This window comes from Perca fluviatilis, chromosome 11, assembly GCF_010015445.1.
Source record: "Perca fluviatilis chromosome 11, GENO_Pfluv_1.0, whole genome shotgun sequence".
Classification (NCBI taxonomy): domain Eukaryota; kingdom Metazoa; phylum Chordata; class Actinopteri; order Perciformes; family Percidae; genus Perca; species Perca fluviatilis.
The window spans coordinates 34767767-34787167 of NC_053122.1; the positions used below are offsets into that span (position 1 = coordinate 34767767).

A 19401-nucleotide genomic window follows, 5' to 3' on the forward strand; every position below is an offset into this window, starting at 1 on the left:
ACTACTGCAGTTAAACCTTGTTTTAACGAATATTAAAGCGGCGATAAAGTGACGTGATTTTTTTCTAGGAACGAGGTCGATTTTTAGAGCTGTTGCACCACGAATAAAGATGTCATCAACCAATCACGTTGTGTTGTTAATTTAGGATGATTATAATACAACAAGGAGGCTGTTGCATGGATGTAAGAGAACTGGCTGTTGTCCGAACCAGACCGTATCATGGATATATTATGCAAACTTGTTTTACTCCTTTCAACCTTGACAGAGGCAGCATTTACCAGCGTTTACCAAAAACACTCTTTCCGTTCTTACCTTTCATAATAAAAGCCCTAGACATGTGCTAGACTGCGTAGTGCATTTCCAAAAACGATTTTTTGAGAAGTGATCAAATCTGCACTTACTTCAAGACCATACCTAGGATGCATTGAGCATACACTTGCGGTAAGTCAAACCAGGAATTTGATAAACCCAGTCCTGTGCTTCAGAAAGTAAACAAGTTCAGCCAGTTTCTTTATCTGGTCCGCTGACCCATCTGTACAGTTGGAGGAGGCTCGTTGTTGTATTCGCGGTAACAATCTGCTGTGTACGATTCACAGTCATACGACTCAAAATTCCTCAAGACTGTAAAAGAAAAATATTGTATTAAAAAAAACGAAAAGAATGAAAAATCACGTCGTCCCTGGGTGGGCTCGAACCACCAACCTTTCGGTTAACAGCCGAACGCGCTAACCGATTGCGCCACAGAGACAACCATGTCCGAGAAAAAGGCATAAACAATTATGAAATAGTATACCCTACATACTGTGTACCTCACATAAGGACCTGACAGTTGTCCATGCCTGCCAGCGATCACGTTAATCAACGTTGCAATAGCGCCCCCTGCATGTGCAAGCTTAGATACTCAAATTGCATGCATTTCTTTTTTTCACCACTAGCTAGCTAGCTAGGTGGCTAATCATTGGCGAAATTAAAATGTAATTAATTAAAAGAGATAGCTATATTCGCGACATTAAGATAGAAAATAACTATCAGCGATAAAATGGGCCGTTAATGTTTCATGTGACTTAACCTTAAACGGTGAACTTTTTAGACTGTCGAGGAACAGCAGTTTGGTTCGCTCTGTTAGTTTCGTTTGCTAAGCTAACTATAATAGTGCTAAGTACTTAACTAGCTAACGCTAGCTAGCTAGATTGTTAAGTTAAATTATAATAGTTAAATTAAATGCAGCCTACAACTACACATATATAAACCAAATGAACAGGATCAACGGAGATAGATTCCACCAGACATACAAAAAAAATGGCATGTTTGCGTGACCAGAGACGTAACAAACCCCGGGTAGCTAGCTAGATATTGGAGATTTATTTGAAAGATGGAGACAGTTTAGAGCCCAAAAGGACCGAGTTGGCTAATTTCCTCCTGAACAGGTAGTTAAGCATTAGCTTCAGGCTAATTTAGCACGGCTACAAGCGACTGGCATTTTATGTCATTTCAACCTTCGTGTTCTCACAATTAATTATATAGCTACAGTACCCGAGTACGCCACTATGCTAACCCTGCTAATTGCTAACGTTACCTGAGGACCACACCTTGTAAAGTTAACAGTGACGTTAGCATTGGCACGAGGAAAGGTGTTAAGAGAAATATAACATCCATTAAACTGCATAAACCGCTTTAATAGCTATCGCGAACACATAACTAACGTAATAACAATTTAAGATAAAACTCACTTTTAATGGATAGCCAGCAAATAAAAGCACATAGTCACTCCATCTCTAGCAACCAAGGACCAGTTCTGGAACGTTAAAATGGTTGGAGCCGTGAAGAAAATAGTAATTGATCACGTGTTTGATTGGGAAATGTGCATCCCTCCCTTACGCTGTAACTATATTTCATCAAACAAATATTATGTATATGTAACATGCGTTACTTCAATTACATAATCTTTGATACTATTATATCAGGTTACATAACGTTATATACTGTATATGGAACTGACACCTGATAACACCCAGAAAGTGTCATCCTGGTCGCAGCCACCAGATGGCCCTGTGGTACAGAAGAAGCTAGTGCCCTATATTTATAATTTATAATACAAATAAATATATATATATATATATATATATATATATATATATATATATATATTTCTTTATTTTATTTCTGTGATAACAGGATGAAATATAACTTTATTTATCCCTTGGGTAATATATAACATATGTATTTATATATTTCAGACCGGCCTTTTTCAGCCACTGGTAGACTGTTAATATTGGTCTTTGGTCGGTACATGCCATGCAGCACCCAGCCTGTTGTCATCCTGGTCTGAGCCACTATATGGCACTGTGGTAAAGAAGAAGCTACAGCATGATTTCTTGGCTCGGGAGACAAGGATTCGAATCCTGATCAACCCTATTGAGCAGCTCTATCAGCTACACCATAGAAGTTATAATACAAGTTAGAAGAAGAGGAGGGAGGTGGTTACCTTCAACCCTCAGGGACACAGCAAGGACAACCAACAACATTTCTGGAATTTGCCAGGAGCTTCTGGGAAAATTAGGGACCTGAGGGAATATCTATCCTCGAGGAAGCCTGCGCCACCAGGGGCATCAGAGGGTGCCAATACTGTTGGTTTCGGAGCCAGGGCCAAGGACACCTGGAGGCAGATCTGGGAGAGCAGGGCTGATGGATATGCTTCCTTCATTTTAGGTTTAAAGTGTGTCAAAAACAGCAAGATGTACAACCTGCAGGAGTGCATCCTCCTGCCAACCACCTGCACGAGTCTTCACGACATTAGCTGCCTTCATCTAGCACTCTAGGTCAGTTCACATAATATGCAAATACTGACTTTATGTGAACATTTAATGTACCTAGCACACAATACATGTTATTGTGTAATCTCATAGTGACGGAGGAGGGCGAGGAGCTGGAGAGAGGGCTGCTACATCTGTCTCCATCTAAATTTGACACTGATCTAAGTAGGTGGATTCTAGTGTTTTAAATCTTATCGCTCTTAACTCTGTTTATGTCTTATGTCACCTGTGCTTTCTGGGCCACCAGAGCGGCCCCTGGCTGTGTCTCCACAAACAGGTTTTTCTCCATCAGTGTAGGATTCTGTTCTCAGCAGAATTCACCTGCTATTACTGTTCTCCGTCAGCTAGTTTGTTATTTTGGCCATGTTCAGGCCTGTTCTGATGCTTGTGTTCTTTTACTCTCCCACTAATTTAAGGAATTAACATGTCACCGATGATGGTAAGTGTTTTCTTCTTTTGCAGGCTTTTTTTCAGGCTGTCATTCAAGGATTTGGCATGTGAGATTCCTATCTTGGATAGGTTCACTTGTCACATCTTTGACTGACAGGCAGTGTGCTTACTATATATTGATATTGTTTCCATGATTTACCTGTTTTCCTAAAGGCATTGTGTATTTCTCATACAAATGATTTGATTCATAATTTAAACAGGGTGTTTTCAGACTGTACTCTGTATATTGTACTGTAGTTAGAGAGACCGCAGGTAAAGACACATTGTGAAACATAAACAAACTTGACTGGGTGAAGAAAATGACACTGAATTGGTTTTACAGCACACAAGACGAAGCCAACAGCTACTGTTTCCAGACCTGCCAAGCCTGATCACCCCTCTGTGATTGTTGCTTCTGTTAAAGGTGATTCAATTCGCAAATGTTATGTGACCAAAATGTTCTTACAGACACGGCGAATGCCCCGCTGCCAGGCCATCGCCAGACAGCTCAGGATAGAAGGGCAGGCGCCCAATTTGTTGAGGATGTTGTCCTCCTATACTACCAGTGTACCTCACATATGTTTCAGTTTCATTCTGACAAATCCAATTCCAATTCCATTATTATTTCCATATATATATATATATATCCTTACAGATGCTGGTGGCTGTCTTTTGATGGACTGTGCTGTGCAAGTATTGAAAGACTGGCGAATTAAACATTAGAATTCTACTTTATCAAAATTATTACAATGTCTTTAATCATCACGAGAGACATACATAGAAAGAGTAAAATCGTGATTTTATTTCCTGCATTTAAATGTCTACTGCATGTTGTGTAACAATTTCATTATTTTACAATATTAAACAAACACTTCTGTCTATAACTGGGTCTTACATCAGCTTTCTAATATAAGTTTTCATCTTTTGTTTTGCTATTGTGATATTTCTTAGTTACAATTAAAGAAAGAAAACAAGCAAAGTGACAAAAAAAAAAAGCATTATAGTGTCTGTGTAACTATCACTGAGCAATGAATTGTGAACAGTTGTTCTGCAACAACTGCAGCAGCCCCAGTGGCCTAATGGATAAGGCACTGGCCTCCTAAGCCAGGGATTGTGGGTTCGAGTCCCATCTGGGGTGTGTAGCAGAGTGGCGCAGCGGAAGCGTGCTGGGCCCATAACCCAGAGGTCGATAGATCGAAACTATCCTCTGCTATGTCTGTATTTTACAAAGACTAATGATGAAACTGTAATCACTTGTCTAATTCTCCTCTCCGTTAAGTGTGAAGCAGTGGCATCACCATACACAATCTGTAGTAAACGTGAAGAATCACACCTTTCATTTTGTACCACTCAATGTAAACCAAGGCCGTTTCAATTTTCAAAAACTGTGACTTTCTGTAAAAGGTAATCATCAAGACTTTAATCAGCTTTTCGCATCTTGTCGGCTACAGACTCCCTGTGGTTGGTCAAGTTATTTAGGACACAATTGTTGGTCAGCCTAGACAGTTTGGAGTCCAGTTTGTCTTTACTTCTCTCCCAACAATGATCTCCTCCTTGATCCACATTTCTCCCGTTATTGTCCTCTTCTTCTTCAACGTCGCTCTCTTCATCACTGCGTTCATCTTTTTCCAGCTGGAGACAGAAGAAGATACAAGGTTTAAAAAAAAAAAAACGTGACAAAACTGAGGAACTAGTCTTATCTGAGATGTTCATTTAGAAATCGACTCCACGTCTATCCATATCAAAGCTACTTTGCATGGATTACAAATACTAGTCAGGGAGGCTCTCTGTTTGATTTCACTACTGATTCTCACCTTGCCTTTCAGGAATTTATAAACCATGCGCAAGATTAGGCCAGCCCAGAAGATGTGAAGAACCTGCAGCACCATCAGCAGGACGTTGAAAAAGTAGTAGCCGGGAAAAGGTTTAAAATCCTCCATGGACAGTACCAGAGTGGTATGGATGATTCTGAAGGTATCAAATAATAAAAGGAATGTTGAAAAAATGCTGCATTAAGTAGTTAAACATTTTATTGCCAAAAAGAAAAAGGAAAAACAAACATCTTAAGAGTAAACCTTACTTGGTGGGAAAAATCACCAGTCGAGTCACAAGGAAGACCAAAGTAAACACAACAAACAGCGTGTCACAAGTTCTCCTCCAGCCAGTGCCGTAGTTGAACATCTTGGCAGACTGCAAAATACACATGAACAAATACAAACCATAATTGAAGCTAAAGTAAAGCAAAGTCCCCACACTAAACAAAACATGGGTTAAGCATTAGGCAAAACGAGTTAATGAGCCAACACTGGGGATTAGAATAATAGGTAAAGAGGAAAACATGTCGTCAACATGGGGAAATTAAAAACGAGCATGTATAAGCTTACACGCTCATTCTTCAGTCAGCGCAGATAAGAGTCTGTAACACGAGCAGACTTGCATACATTTGAAATGTTATCAGCATCATGCGTATGTCTTCATTGTTGTCTTTGCTGCTGTTTCTTTTGACATGTCTTACTGAGTGCAAGAATCCAGCACAACTTTTTTATGTATACCAGTACAGTCGATAGCTTGGCCTCCTGTATTGCTGCTTGCAGCTTTCTCAAATGTCACTTAGTACATTTACTCAAGTACTGCACTAAACAAGTTTGAGGTACTTGTACTTTCCTTTAATATTTCTATTTTATGCTGCTTTATACCACTCCACTACATCTCAGAGGCAAATATTATACTCTTTACTCCACTCCACTTGATTTGACATCTCTAGTTACTTTGCAGATTTAGATTATTAATACAAAATATAATCAACTAATGAATTATGTACTATTAAAGCAACACTATGTAACCTTTAGCTGCAGCTGTAGTTCCAAAGAGACAACCTGTAGGGCTAAAAGTTACATATTGTTGCTTTAAAGATTAAGCTACCTAGCAGTATATAAAATAATAAAGCCCCAGCTTTACCAGTTACATTAGTGTGATAGCACATGAATGCACTTATCATAATTTAGTAATCATTTTTATTATCCTGCATAATGAGTACTTTTGATTTTAGTACTTTAAGTATTTTTGATGCTGATTAAAGATCTAAATACTTCCACCACTAATTCTGACAATGCATAAACGCCTATTGGCCTGCAAAAAAGAGTTAGTTAGTCAGTACTCTTTATGTCATGCTTTGGCGGAACAGCGCCCCCCAATGGCACATTAGTAACAGTTCAGGCAGAGAGTGGTACTGCAGCACGGGAGACGGACGGGAAGCTTTAATACAAAACAAACACAAAATTATAATAAATTCAGAAGATGAAGTTCTGTGAGAAGTTGATGAGAGATAAGCTGCTAACAGCCGGAAGATGCCACCGTAACTGTAGAAAGCACTGCGTTGTGTCAAAGTGGTGTTAATGTCACTCTGGCCGGCCTGACTGCTTTTCCTCTGTCACGTAACGTTAATGAGAAAGCCAGCAGTGTGTCTCTTCTGTAATTAGAGCCGCAGTTGTTATTTCCTTGTTTTTGTGAACACAGTTCTGCTGATACAGACACCAGCTGAGACTGTAGCCGGTGAGCAGTACATGACCTTTTAATCTTCTTTGTTGACACCATCATTTAGTTTTTTTGCTTTTTCACTGCCCGCTCCCACGCAGCAGGGTTAAAGTTGCAGACCCTGCAGCTGCAGTCAGTCCGCAGAGCCCTGACTCTGCATCAACATTAAATATTAGGCCTAGTTAATATTCTTAGAGGGATAGCGCTGTTTGTGTGTGTGTGTGTGTGTGTGTGCCAGGTGCGGCATGTGTGGCATGTGCATAGCTCTGTTGTCTGTTGGTACTGACACCAAGTGGAGATCGATAGACAGACAGTTAGTTTGGTTTCTTGCCTGCTTGCTTTTTTTTGGTGGATAAGTTTCAAAACTATTAAGTCTGTGAGATCAAGCGTTACCTCGAGCAGGATGTCAGAGGAGTCGTGAAGCAGCATGACCAAGGTGCCGATGCGAAGGTAGTTGGCACAGTAGGAGAAACTCAGAAGGAAGATGGTAGCCAAATGGTGGATCACCTGCTCTTTAAAATCCTGACAAATCAAACATATGAATAGTATCTACTCAGTGAAACGAAACTATCTTCATATGTCAACAAAATAATTTGTATAGTCACTGATTAACCATGTGTTAGTGAACTTTCTCATTGAAGCAGAATTGTGCAACACTTCAAATAAGAAATATGACCAGGCTGAAGCAAACATAGGGCTTGTACCTTCACTTATGTCATTCTCTAAAGGGAAAATGTGTTTTGAAGCAATGTAGGTTGGAATGGATGTTGAGGTCCTCACCTTCCTCTTGACGTCCACAGAGATTCGGAGTAGCAAAGAGCCATAAAAACCCAACTCTAGCATGTAGTACCAGTAATGAGCTCTCTCCATGATCTGTGGATAAAACATTATTCAATTGAATAAAAAAATAAAAAAAATAAAAATGATTCAATAACACCAGGACATTTACCCCTGGCACAAAAATGAAGCCATCAGTGGTTAGCAACAGAGGAACAAAACTCATAATGTAGATGAGAATTTACAGTTAATAGCTACATTATTTCAGTTAAGATTTGTAACGTCAAACTTTGTCTTTAAAGCCATTTGTTTTTGACGAAAGTGTATGGAAGGAGAGCAGTAAATGAACTAGAGCTAAAGCCATTAGCGGATACATCGATCAGTTGATCAACAGAACATTAATTTGCAACTATTTTGATAATCGATTTTTTTAAATCATAAATGTAGCTTTCTTAGTCTTCTGTGATAGTAACACTTATATTTCCTATCTTTAGGTTTCGGACTTTTTGGTCGGCAAAATAGGACATTTGAAGAGGTCTCCTTGAGCTTTGTGAAACTGTAAGAGGTATTTATACTTTTTCTAATATTTTATAGACCAAACAGTTAGATGTGAAAAGAAATCCTTTAAGAGGATTATGGTGCCAGTGTTGACTGTCACTGACTTGTCCACAGTGGCTTTTCCAGCACCCCCCAGAGGCACACATACACACCGACCTCCTACACTGTTTATAGGCCATTGAGTAACAGCTGTGCTGTGTAGCAGAGTGGCGCAGCGGAAGCGTGCTGGGCCCATAACCCAGAGGTCGATGGATCGAAACCATCCTCTGCTATTTTGACACTTCCGAAGTGAATGTCTTTGGGGGGGGGGGTTTTATCAAATCTAAATCATAATGAAAATAAGCATTAGTTACATCCCTAAAATTAAGTTTTAGTTTTACAAATATATTGTTAGGGCAGAGTTACTCTAGATGCACTAACAGGCTGCATTAAATAACAATGTATAGAGCTAAAGAAATCCGATTTTTTTCATAGCTTGATAGCAATCAGATTTAAATGGCAGGAGAGAACTCTGGCAAACAATAGGAATAAAATATATAAATAAAGCATGATTGTTCTTATCTTCCTAAAAATTTCCTAAAGCTTAGTTACTGAGTCATTTAGATTTATTTACCCATAGGATGAGTAATTCAGTCGAAAGGAAAGTGACAGAATATTCATTGTTCTCAGTGACATGAATAAAGACGGAGATTAGTTCACCATAGTTTACCGTAATTTCCTCTTTAAAACCAATGTAATCCGTTTAGTCAGGTTTTAGGGTCAGACTACCCTTATAAACTAATCAAAATGAACACATTCCACATAAAACAAGGCTCTCCTCATCATGTTTTAATGTAGTAGGACAGTAACGACAAAATGAGATGACGTTATGTCTTCACCTGAACTGGATATTTCCTCCAACATTCCCTCAGGTCCCAGAACCATGGTCTCTGTAGAGAAAAAAATAAAGACACTTTTCAAACTATAAAACTTGAATAGCAATGTCATTGCTATAAAACGTTTTTTTGAAACTCATACTCACATCAATCAAACAGGCCAGTCCAGCCGTGAAGGCTGTGATGTAGAAAAAGAACCTCCAACTGCCAAAAAAACCACTTCATCAGACAATTCAACACCCAATCAAAAAGGGACTTTTAAGAAGTTAAACAAGTCAAACAAAATAATTAAGATAGCTTAAATGTGTGCCTTTTGTTGTTTTTTTTGCAGTGATAAGTTAAGTTCTAGGGGTATTCCCCAGCTGTCTCTGGAATGAGTGGTGAGGAAAGTGTTGTTGAGGGAAGTCATCTGTAAACTGAACAATTAAAGTGTTGTGGAGAGAGAGAGAGAGAGAGAGAGAGAGAGAGAGAGAGACACAGCACTCACGCAGCTTCACCAAACTTCTTGGTTTGACTGGGCCTGTCTTGGTTTCTGCGAAGTCTGAACCAGGTCTCAATCTGCCTCTGCGTTTTGCCACACAGCGACATCAAATTAACAATTTCACTCTGAAACAACAATGGGAGAGAGAAATCAGCGGTATGCGGAGGGATGGAGAGCTATAATGTGATCTTGGAAGACACTGGGTATAATAATGTAATCAGAAATGGCCGGCATAAAGGAGGAAAATGACAAAAGGGAGAACAAGATAGCGGCAGAGAGATCATCTCATCTGCTAAACGGAAAGTGGTGTTAAGTTACTCCCAAAGTGTTGTCGAAGCAAAATGTACAAGTGTTAGCTGAATAAGTGAAGTGACTTTTCTGTGTAGGTGTTTTTAATGTCTCCTGAAGCAGATGGATCCTTTTCTGCAGGTTGTGTAAACAAACAGGACTGCTGGGATTAATTAAATTGGGTTGTGTGATGCACCGCATCACACAACATTTTTTATAGTTTTTTATATTTTTTATAGTCTTTGTTAGTATTTTGTATATACCTACAAGCATTTCTAGTTTACCTAAAAGCTGAAAGAGTATATGACTTAATGTAAATAGGGTGTATTCCCCTATGGATAGGATTACCAGGAACAAGGAACTGGAGGAGTCAAAATTATTTCCTTGCTTTTCACCCAGAACATTATTGCAACAGCAAACTGACAAGAGGAAGTAAACGCTTAAATTGAGCATTTGAGAAATTCAAACCAACTTCTTCTGGGTGAGCGTCTCACCACGAGCTACAAATTGAGCTGAACATGCATGCATGCATGCTGAGGCCTTTTCAGACTAACCTGTGTCGGCTGTCTGCTCCTCTGGGTGTAAAACGACTCCAGCTTCGGGGAGGGGGCAGCAGTCGCTTGTATTCTGTTCTTCACCCCCAAACATCGGCCCATGGGTGGGGCAAAAAACCTAAAAAAAAAGTATTTAGTCAGCCACCAATTGTGCAAGTTCTCCCACTTAAACAAATGAGAGAGGCCTGTAATTTTCATCATAGGTACACTTCAACTATGAGAGACAAAATGAGAAAAAAAATCCAGAAAATCGTTGGATTGTAGGATTTTTAATGAATTAATTGGTAAATTCCTCGGTAAAATAAGTATTTGGTGACCTACAAACAAGCAAGATTTCTGGCTCTCACAGACCTGTAACTTCTTCTTTAAGAGGCTCCTCTGTCCTCCACTTGTTACCTGTATTAATGGCACCTGTTTGAACTTGTTATCAGTATAAAAGACACCTGTCCACAACCTCAAATAGTCACACTCCAAACTCCACTATGGCCAAGACCAAAGAGCTGTCAAAGGACACCAGAAACAGAATTGTAGACCTGCACCAGACTGGGAAGACTGAATCTGCAATAGGTAAGCAGCTTGGTGTGAAGAAATCAACTGTGGGAGCAATAATTAGAAAATGGAAGACATACAAGACCCCTGATAATCTCCCTCGATCTGGGGCTCCATACAAGAACTCACATCGTGGGGTCAAAATGATCACAAGAACAGTGAGCAAAAATCCCAGAACCACACGGGGGGACCTAGTGAATGACCTGCAGAGAGCTGGGACCAAAGTAACAAAGGCTACCATCAGTAACACACTACACCGCCAGGGACTCAAATCCTGCAGTGTCAGACGTGTCCCCCTGCTTAAGCCAGTACATGTCCAGGCCCGTCGGAAGTTTGCTAGAGAGCATTTGGATGATCCAGAAGAGGATTGGGAGAATGTCATATGGTCAGATGATACCAAAATAGAAATTTTTGGTAAAAACTCAACTCGTCGTGTTTGGAGGAGAAAGAATGCTGAGTTGCATCCAAAGAACACCATACCTACTGTGAATGCTTTGGGGCTGTTTTTCTGCAAAGGGACCAGGATGACTGATCCGTGTAAAGGAAAGAATGAATGGGGCCATGTATCGTGAGATTTTGAGTGAAAACCTCCTTCCATCAGCAAGGGCATTGAAGATGAAACGTGGCTGGGTCTTTCAGCATGACAATGATCCCAAACACACCGCCCGGGCAACGAAGGAGTGGCTTCGTAAGAAGCATTTCAAGGTCCTGGAGTGGCCTAGCCAGTCTCCAGATCTCAACCCCATAGAAAATCTTTGGAGGGAGTTGAAAGTCCGTGTTGCCCAGCGACAGCCCCAAAACATCACTGCTCTAGAGGAGAACTGCATGGAGGAATGGGCCAAAATACCAGCAACAGTGTGTGAAAACCTTGTGAAGACTTACAGAAAACATTTGACCTCTGTCATTGCCAACAAAGGGTATATAACAAAGTATTGAGATGAACTTTTGTTATTGACCAAATACTTATTTTCCACCATAATTTGCAAATAAATTCATTAAAAATCCTACAATGAGATTTTCTGGATTTATTTTTCTCATTTTGTCTCTCATAGTTGAAGTGTACCTATGATGAAAATTACAGGCCTCTCTCATCTTTTTAAGTGGGAGAACTTGCACAATTGGTGGCTGACTAAATACTTTTTTGCCCCACTGTATACCATATATATATATATATATATATATATATATATATATATATATATATATATATATATATATATATATGTATATATATATATACACACACACACTTATACCTAATACAGAAAATATGAGATAACAATACTGCAGAAGAAAGTAGCACAGTATAGGAATAACAATGACATTTTAATTAGCTGTAACAAGCCATTTGATTCCACTGACTGTTACAACAGTTAACACTCTGGAGATGTAATCAACCAATCCAAACCCCTGAAGACTGTGTGTGTGTGTGTGTGTGTGTGTGTGTGCGTGCGCGTGCGTGCGTGCGTGCGTGTGTGTGCGTGCGCGCGTAAAAGTGCCAATGAGGCTTGTTATGCACTCCTATGCCCACTGCAGCTATAGAATGCAACTACCAATAGTTTCTCTTCTCTTTCACAATTTTATAAGTGGGCATGAGTTTCATTAGATTTTGGGACTAAAGTTCAAAGTGAAAAGCATCAAATGAGGAAAAAGCATTTAATGCAAACAGAATGTTGTTTACAGCTATAATTTAAAATAACTTTCATTTGAAACCCCTCCCTTTAGTGAATTTCTGTCTGTCTCTTTCTAGTCCCCAAAGGCCTCTTTTTTTCCTGATGATATCAATGCCTGCTCGCTCACCCGTAGGAAATCAGATTAGACGATTGGGTATCCTAAGCTTTATTGTGTGTAGGTATTTTTTCAGGTCAGGCAGGATGGTTTAAGAGAGTGTTTGATTGTCATCATGTAAAGCCTACAATAACCCATGCACACCAGCCAGATCTTGACAGAACAAAGAGATCAGGTATGTTTTACCTCTCAAACACGTAGCGTAGCGCAACAAAGCCCAGAGCGAGAGGCAGAGCTATGAGAAGGTCCCGGGGTCGTGCTCGCTCAGAGTCTGCCAGCTGCTCCACGTCTCTCCAGGTTACTCCTGGAGGAAGCCAGTAGTCCTCCCTCCAGATGTCAGGCAGCAGGTCCATTCTGCTGCAGGTGGACAGGCACAGGCCAAGAAGAAAAAGTAAACACAGGGATGTTAAGCTGAGGTTTCCACATAGTTAAGCCTCAGTTCAACCAATGATTTCTTCTGGTTAAACACAACCTGGGACGTTGTGCACTTGGATTTAAGTAAGCTGTGAGCCGAGTCAGACCTCAGTGGCCTCTAAATCTCTTTTTTATCTATGAATCTCTGTATGACTCATTGTTTGCATCAAATCACAGAGCAGATCACTGAAACAATGTTGGGCATCTGTTATGCTTACAACGGAATGTACATACTACCTAGCACTTCATGACAGAATAGTGGACGTCATAGCAAAGGACACAAAGGGCATAGCCAACAATGTTTCACCCTTAGTGAGAATGTACAAGCATTTCTGTGTCTCTGCAATAGTAACCCAGTTACCTTTGCACATCGGTCTGCTAATACACCAGCTGTTGTAGGGGTCAATGAAGAGTCCAACAGCGTTTGTTCTATATGTAGCCTGCACCTTTTACTTATTTTATTTATTTCAGGTTTATTAAGCAGGGACAATGCACACTAATAAAACATTAATACATGTTAAATGTGCCAGAATTAGCCAGGAGGCTGAAGAAGCCTTTATGACCAAGGTGATTAAATACCCACAAATAACCATTGTTATCAGCTTATTGACAACATATTTGCCACATCTCATACCTGTCTCAACCTCAACTACAAAAATACCAATTCAAATATGGATAATATTCTTAACAAGTCACATCAAAGCTATAAACAATACATTAAGTTTGACATCCTTCATTAGGAATATTACTCCGTCTGTCAACAATGCCGCAAAACAATACATGTAGTTTACAAAGCTGTGAAACGAGAAAGACCGTGCAATAATAAACTATATTATAAATACCTGAATAAAAACCATAAACTCCAGTACCACAATACTGTACACGCCTACACAGTAATATAGAAATGTCATCTATGTTGGAAACCAGTTAGAATTAACAAAAGATTCATTTCCACGGTGAAACACACCAAGTTGTAGTTAACCTGTTGAAAGAAATGGGCTGCATAAAAGTGACTCACCTGGCGGCAGCTGTACGGAGATGATGAACTGATAAATCTTGAGGACAGAAGAATAAATCAAGCTGTGAATTTGTTTGAGCCAATTATTTGGCTGCTAATGCGCCTCAGGACCGCTGTAACCCTAACGACTTCACCACAGTTCAGTCATCCCGGTTCAGGTGTCAAGTTAGGCGCGACAAGGAAACGACGATACTTATTTCAAAATAATAGCCTAATAATTTGCTGGTAAAGACCGTTGCGGTTTGTAATGGTTTTTAGTCACCAAAATCAAAACCGTGGTTGCTAAAAGACGTCCGTTTTTGTTTCCCAGAGCACGTTTTTCAGAAGACACAATGCAAACAGACAAGTGCAGATGCCTTAAAATGTTTAATTAGGTAGGCTAGGTTAACCTACGAGGCACACAAAAAAACATACGAGGCACGGTCATAAAATATTTTACAGCTAAATGAAGTAGCTAGTTTGCTACCTTCCAAAAACATTTTTTGAATCAATTTCAACCCATGTGTTTCACAATTCTGTACAGCCAATCTACAGTAATTGCTCGTAAAGGTAACCCGGGTGTGCTTTTATTCTGAAGTCTTCCGGTATTCTCTGTCTTGATGTTGTAGCTTGACGGTAGAGAGGGGCGTCTCCTGCTCTGAGCGACGGTTCACTGCCTAGCATGGCCAACAAAGAAAACACTGAACTCAACGTCAGTAGTCTACACTTTGGTCTAATAAATTTAGGCTAAACCATGTCAGTTCAGTTTATAAGCCCTGTAACCTGAATACATTGAGTTAGACAGTAACAGCAGCAGTGATAGGCTATGTGACTTTTGAGAGAAGAGATAACATATTTGTCTTTTTACAAATTAAAAGTTGAAATCATCAGCAATAAAACACACTCTGGTTCAATTATTAAACCAGGTTCAATTATTAAACCAAGTTCATGGCTATTGTACACTATAGTTAACATAAAATGCATGACACATTTTTGACAGGAAATACCAATAAAACACACTGGTTCAATTATTAAACCAAGTTCATGGATACTCTACTCAATAGTTCACATAAAATGCTTGACACATCTTTGACAGGAAATACCAAGTATATCTTATTACGTTTCCTTATACTAATTGTAGATATAACATACATCTCCTGAGTTACCACTCGGTAGGAGGCTGTTAGGTAACCCTAACCCCCTAGCAACAATCCAGGACATTTCCATGACTTCGTTTGAAGATAGTTTGAAGGTAAACACGCCTGTGTGCACACAGACGTTACTCTGAATAAATGTGCATGCTGTCCCCGAGGGCTTTGTGTTTGACTGCTTAAACACAAACTCCCTTAAAACACACACACACACACACACACACACACACACACACACACACACACACACACACACACACACACACACACACACACACACACACACATAGAGTCAGTCACACACTCCTCCTTAACACATGCCAACACACACGCACACCCAGTCCTCCTCACCCCATCCTCCTCTTGAACCAACGCTCTCTGCTGATAACCCTTGTCTGTAGTGAGATAAGCCAGCTGTCTGCTGATAATATCATTACCGTTTTGCAGATGAACTATTCATTTTTGCCATGCTCATCAGTCAGGACCGCAGCTGTGTTATGTGTCAAGCTATAGCTGTTTACAGGACATACTGAGAGATAGTACTGTAGCAGAGGGAACGAGAGTTAGGGCCCTATTTTGACGATCTAAAACGCAAGTATCAAACGTGAAACGCTAGTAGCTTTGTGGGCGGATCTCGGGCGCTGTTGCTATTATTACCGGGCGGAAAAATAAATCTTCACTCCACCCGTCATCTAAAAAGTTTTAAAGGGGGGGGGGGGAAGTTAGGGTTTCATAGTTTCACATTCCCTTTAAGAGCAGGTGCGCTTGTTCCATGGTGGATTGCTATTATGACGGCAGATTTGCCTGACGCACGTGCAACATGATGTTGCTGCGGCCTCTCGGGCGCATCTCCTCAAGTCTGGAGAGGATTGCTGCAGCCATGTGAAAAAAAAAATTTCCCTTATCCGTTCCACCCGCCCCACCTATCCGCTCACCCGTATTATTGCCACTCCCGGAGCAGATCCCGCCGGAGTGTCCAATCCCACCGTAGTTCAACATCACGTCTCCTTAAGTCCTCTAATATTTCCTCATTTATGTCATCAACACATCCATGATTCATGGAAATGTTGTGTAAAACACAACAAGCCACAAAGAATGCAGCGACTTTTGAGGACTGTACTGTAAAGTTCCTCCTGACCTATCCAAACACCTGAAGCGCATTTTCAGTAATATTTTTCCTTGTAATTATGTATGGTTTGCAAAAATGGGAACTGCTGCGTGTAGATGAAAGAAGCAAAGTGTATGCGCGCTGTGCACACGCTACAGTAGGCTATAGCCAAGCATGCGCCCCTAAAATAGCATCTGAATAACGCGCCACTGACTTTAGACCAGGTTTTTCCTGGTCAGTGGCGGAATTGTTTTCTGAAACTGCAAAATAGCACCAGGGAACATTTGCGCCTGAACACGCCTCCTCTTTTCGCTGAACCGCCCCTGCAAATTCATTCCCTAATTTACCGACGTGCGTCTGTGGAGGGAAAAGTGCAAGATAGGGCCCTTTTTGTTTGTTTGTGTGAATGTATGTGTGTGGGTGTGTGTCGGTGCATGCGTGCGTGTGTGTTACATACACTGCTCCCTTGAGGGATGGGTTAAATGCAGAGAATGAATTTCGCTACATGTATGTGTATGTGACAATAAAGTACCTTTACCTTTAAACAGGGCATATAGAACGCTGAAATCAGGTGTTCTTAACTGGATATGAATATGTTATTTTCTGGCAGGGCATGTGAAGAATTTAGGATGCAATTCAAAATGTACTCATGCACTTATGGCAAGTAGTTTAAAGAATATAGGGTAATAAATCACTGTAAATGCAAAAAAAAAAAAGATAAGGCATGCCCCCAAAACACTCAAAATAATGTTGCTTGTTCTTTTTATTTTGCAGGGTGGACGATTGATGAGCACAGCCATGTATGATGCCGGGAGGCCCTCATTGCTGGATCTGTTTATGACCGCAGCAGCAACGGTGAGACATTTTTAACAACACACTGATATTTCAGTGTGTGTGTGTGTGTGTGTGTGTGTGTGTGTGTGGGGGGGGTTGTATGTGCAAGTGTGTTTCTGTGGGATGCAGTCAAACTAGCTGAAAATGACCTTGTCCAGATTCAGGAAGTTATTTGCTTACTGTGTACACCTGCCTTGTCTGTGTGTCCCATGGATGTGGTGTGTCCATGAACTGAGACAGAGACACAGGTGTCTTACGTGTGCATGTAAAATAAAAAAATAAAAAAGAGAGTGAGAGGTTATCAGATCTGCAGAGGCAACAACACCAGCCATTGCAGCTACTTACTTCAAATGAAGCTACAGTCAGAGAACTTCTTTATGTCTTTTACAATATGATAAAAGTAACATTTGTATGTTTTAGTTTTTTAATAAATGCTAAACAACTAAATGACACTAATTATAGTAGTATTACTAGTATTGTTTACATTTATTTACACTCTCAACCACAGCTATATTGTGGCATGTTGAAGTGTCACATACAGTATGCTTACCCAGAACGTCTGGCCTGAGGTCATGTTTTTCTGTGATGCAGCCTTATTTGCTTATCCGTGTGAGACATGCAAAAGTGTGTGTACGTGAAAAAGCGATGGGAACTGAGAGCCTTTGTTTTTTTTTATCAAGGAGGTTACTTGTCAGGACCCACTGAAGCAAAATCTGCCCTGTGAATTGCCGGACTAATGAGATGGGGAAACTGTAAACGAAAAGGTTGTTTTAGTCCAGTTAGTCTGGCTGTGTTTGTGCCAGGTTTATGGCCCCAGATAGCATGACTGTTACAGTGGAAGACAACATTACCATTATAGTTAAGGTTTCTATGCTTAATGTAGGCATATTAGTGCAATATATATATGTATTACTGTAAGACATGCTGATAGCCTTTAGCAGTTGTTAACACTTTTCTCAGGACTTAGAGCTTTAGGCTAAATGCTAACATTAGCGTTCTAACATGAGTCATAATACCAATGCTAACATGCACATTTTTTAGCGGGTATAATCTTAATCTTGTTCCCTGTCTTAGTTTAGCATATAAGCATGCTAACATTCACTAATTAGCACTGAATACAGCTGAGGCTGATGGGAATGTCATTAGTTTAGCAAGTATTTGGCCATAAACCAAAGTATCAGAAAAAACATTATACTTTGACCTGATGATGGTGCTAGAGGAAAAGTCACCAATATTTCTTTAATTCGTCCAGAGGGAGACGTGAATGTCTGAATGTCTGCGACCAGCCCTACAATAGTTGTTTCTCTTTAAGTAATGAGATACTCTAGATGATATCAGAACAACTCTTGAATGAATGTGCTATGGAAATGGACATTACATAGGCCTACTGTATATAGTTTATCATTTGGTCAGCATAATAACTTTTAAGTAAAGGATTGTATCCAGTATGCACTCATTTTGACACTAATCCTTTTTGAAAAAAGAAAAGTGGATTTGAATGAGCTTTTCCTAATAGTGTAGAAGCACTTTTGAGCACTGACTGATCAGTGTACTCACACTTGTAGTTCTCAAATTATCCAAAAGAGGTCTCAGCGAATCAGATGGCTGTTCCTGAGTGAGAGTGCTCACAAACTGAAGCAAAGGCCAGGGAGATCTAATACCACAGAGGATGAAGCTGAAAGGGGAAATATGGGAAAAACACAAATGAAGATGTGTTCAGGAAACTTTAAAACTGTATGACTTCAACTAACACGTTTTTTTTTTTTTTATAATGATTATTAATTAATTAAAAGAATGAATACCACTGTATTTAATACAGGCGTCCCATAATTCTTACCTAAATCCCTTTAAATATTCTTGTTTAGTGCTTTGGCTATTCTTTTTGAGACGACTGATGCAAATCTTTGAAAACATGTTACCACTGATTTGTTTCTCTCATCCGAACAAGCAGAGTGCTGTGATGAGGGTCTAAGTCACTCAGCGGAGGTATATATTTTATCTTGGGGGTGATCTGACTCTGAGAGGGCCGGTCCTCGTAAATTAAATGACTGTGTCTCTTTACGAGCCTCCAATTGATTATTTGATTGATTTAATTTGCTCGAACTCTTGCTTGTATTGATTGGAGGGCGGCAGTGAGGACAGCATTTGCTCAAGTAAAGGTTTGTGTGTTATATAATATGTGGTGCCTGTGTGTGTGTGTGTGTGTGTGTGTGTGTGTGTGTGTGGTCTGTAAAGTGATGAAACTATAAAA

General features: G+C 40.0%; 1 protein-coding gene, 1 long non-coding RNA gene and 4 other non-coding genes across 7 annotated transcripts; 4 read left to right on the forward strand and 2 right to left on the reverse strand.

The window, feature by feature from the left end:
• Positions 1 to 334: 334 nt before the first annotated feature.
• LOC120568809 lies at positions 335 to 3911 on the forward strand. The gene is made up of 3 exons (XR_005640791.1): positions 335 to 441; positions 2238 to 2819; positions 2907 to 3911. It is a non-coding gene; the product is annotated as an uncharacterized LOC120568809 (long non-coding RNA).
• Positions 675 to 748, reverse strand: trnan-guu. Its single transcript has one exon. It is a non-coding gene; the product is annotated as a tRNA-Asn (tRNA).
• Positions 3912 to 4022: 111 nt separating the features above from the next.
• Positions 4023 to 14240, reverse strand: LOC120568806 (ceramide synthase 2-like). Of its 2 annotated transcripts, none has more exons than XM_039816512.1 (11): positions 14079 to 14240; positions 12833 to 13000; positions 10310 to 10427; positions 9474 to 9592; positions 9133 to 9190; positions 8990 to 9040; positions 7557 to 7649; positions 7170 to 7298; positions 5323 to 5432; positions 5057 to 5210; positions 4023 to 4874 (listed from the first exon to the last, which is right to left on the reverse strand). In XM_039816512.1, exons 2-11 carry the CDS (start codon positions 12997 to 12999, stop codon positions 4662 to 4664), a joined length of 1212 nt encoding a protein of 403 aa, XP_039672446.1. In that variant the 5' UTR covers position 13000; positions 14079 to 14240; the 3' UTR covers positions 4023 to 4661. The 2 variants fall into 2 exon arrangements, with proteins under 2 accessions (XP_039672446.1, XP_039672445.1); XM_039816511.1 differs by having other exon boundaries at positions 12833 to 13003.
• On the forward strand, positions 4308 to 4380 carry trnar-ccu. Its single transcript has one exon. It is a non-coding gene; the product is annotated as a tRNA-Arg (tRNA).
• On the forward strand, positions 4384 to 4455 carry trnam-cau. The gene has a single exon. It is a non-coding gene; the product is annotated as a tRNA-Met (tRNA).
• trnam-cau lies at positions 8312 to 8383 on the forward strand. Its single transcript has one exon. It is a non-coding gene; the product is annotated as a tRNA-Met (tRNA).
• Positions 14241 to 19401: the final 5161 nt, after the last annotated feature.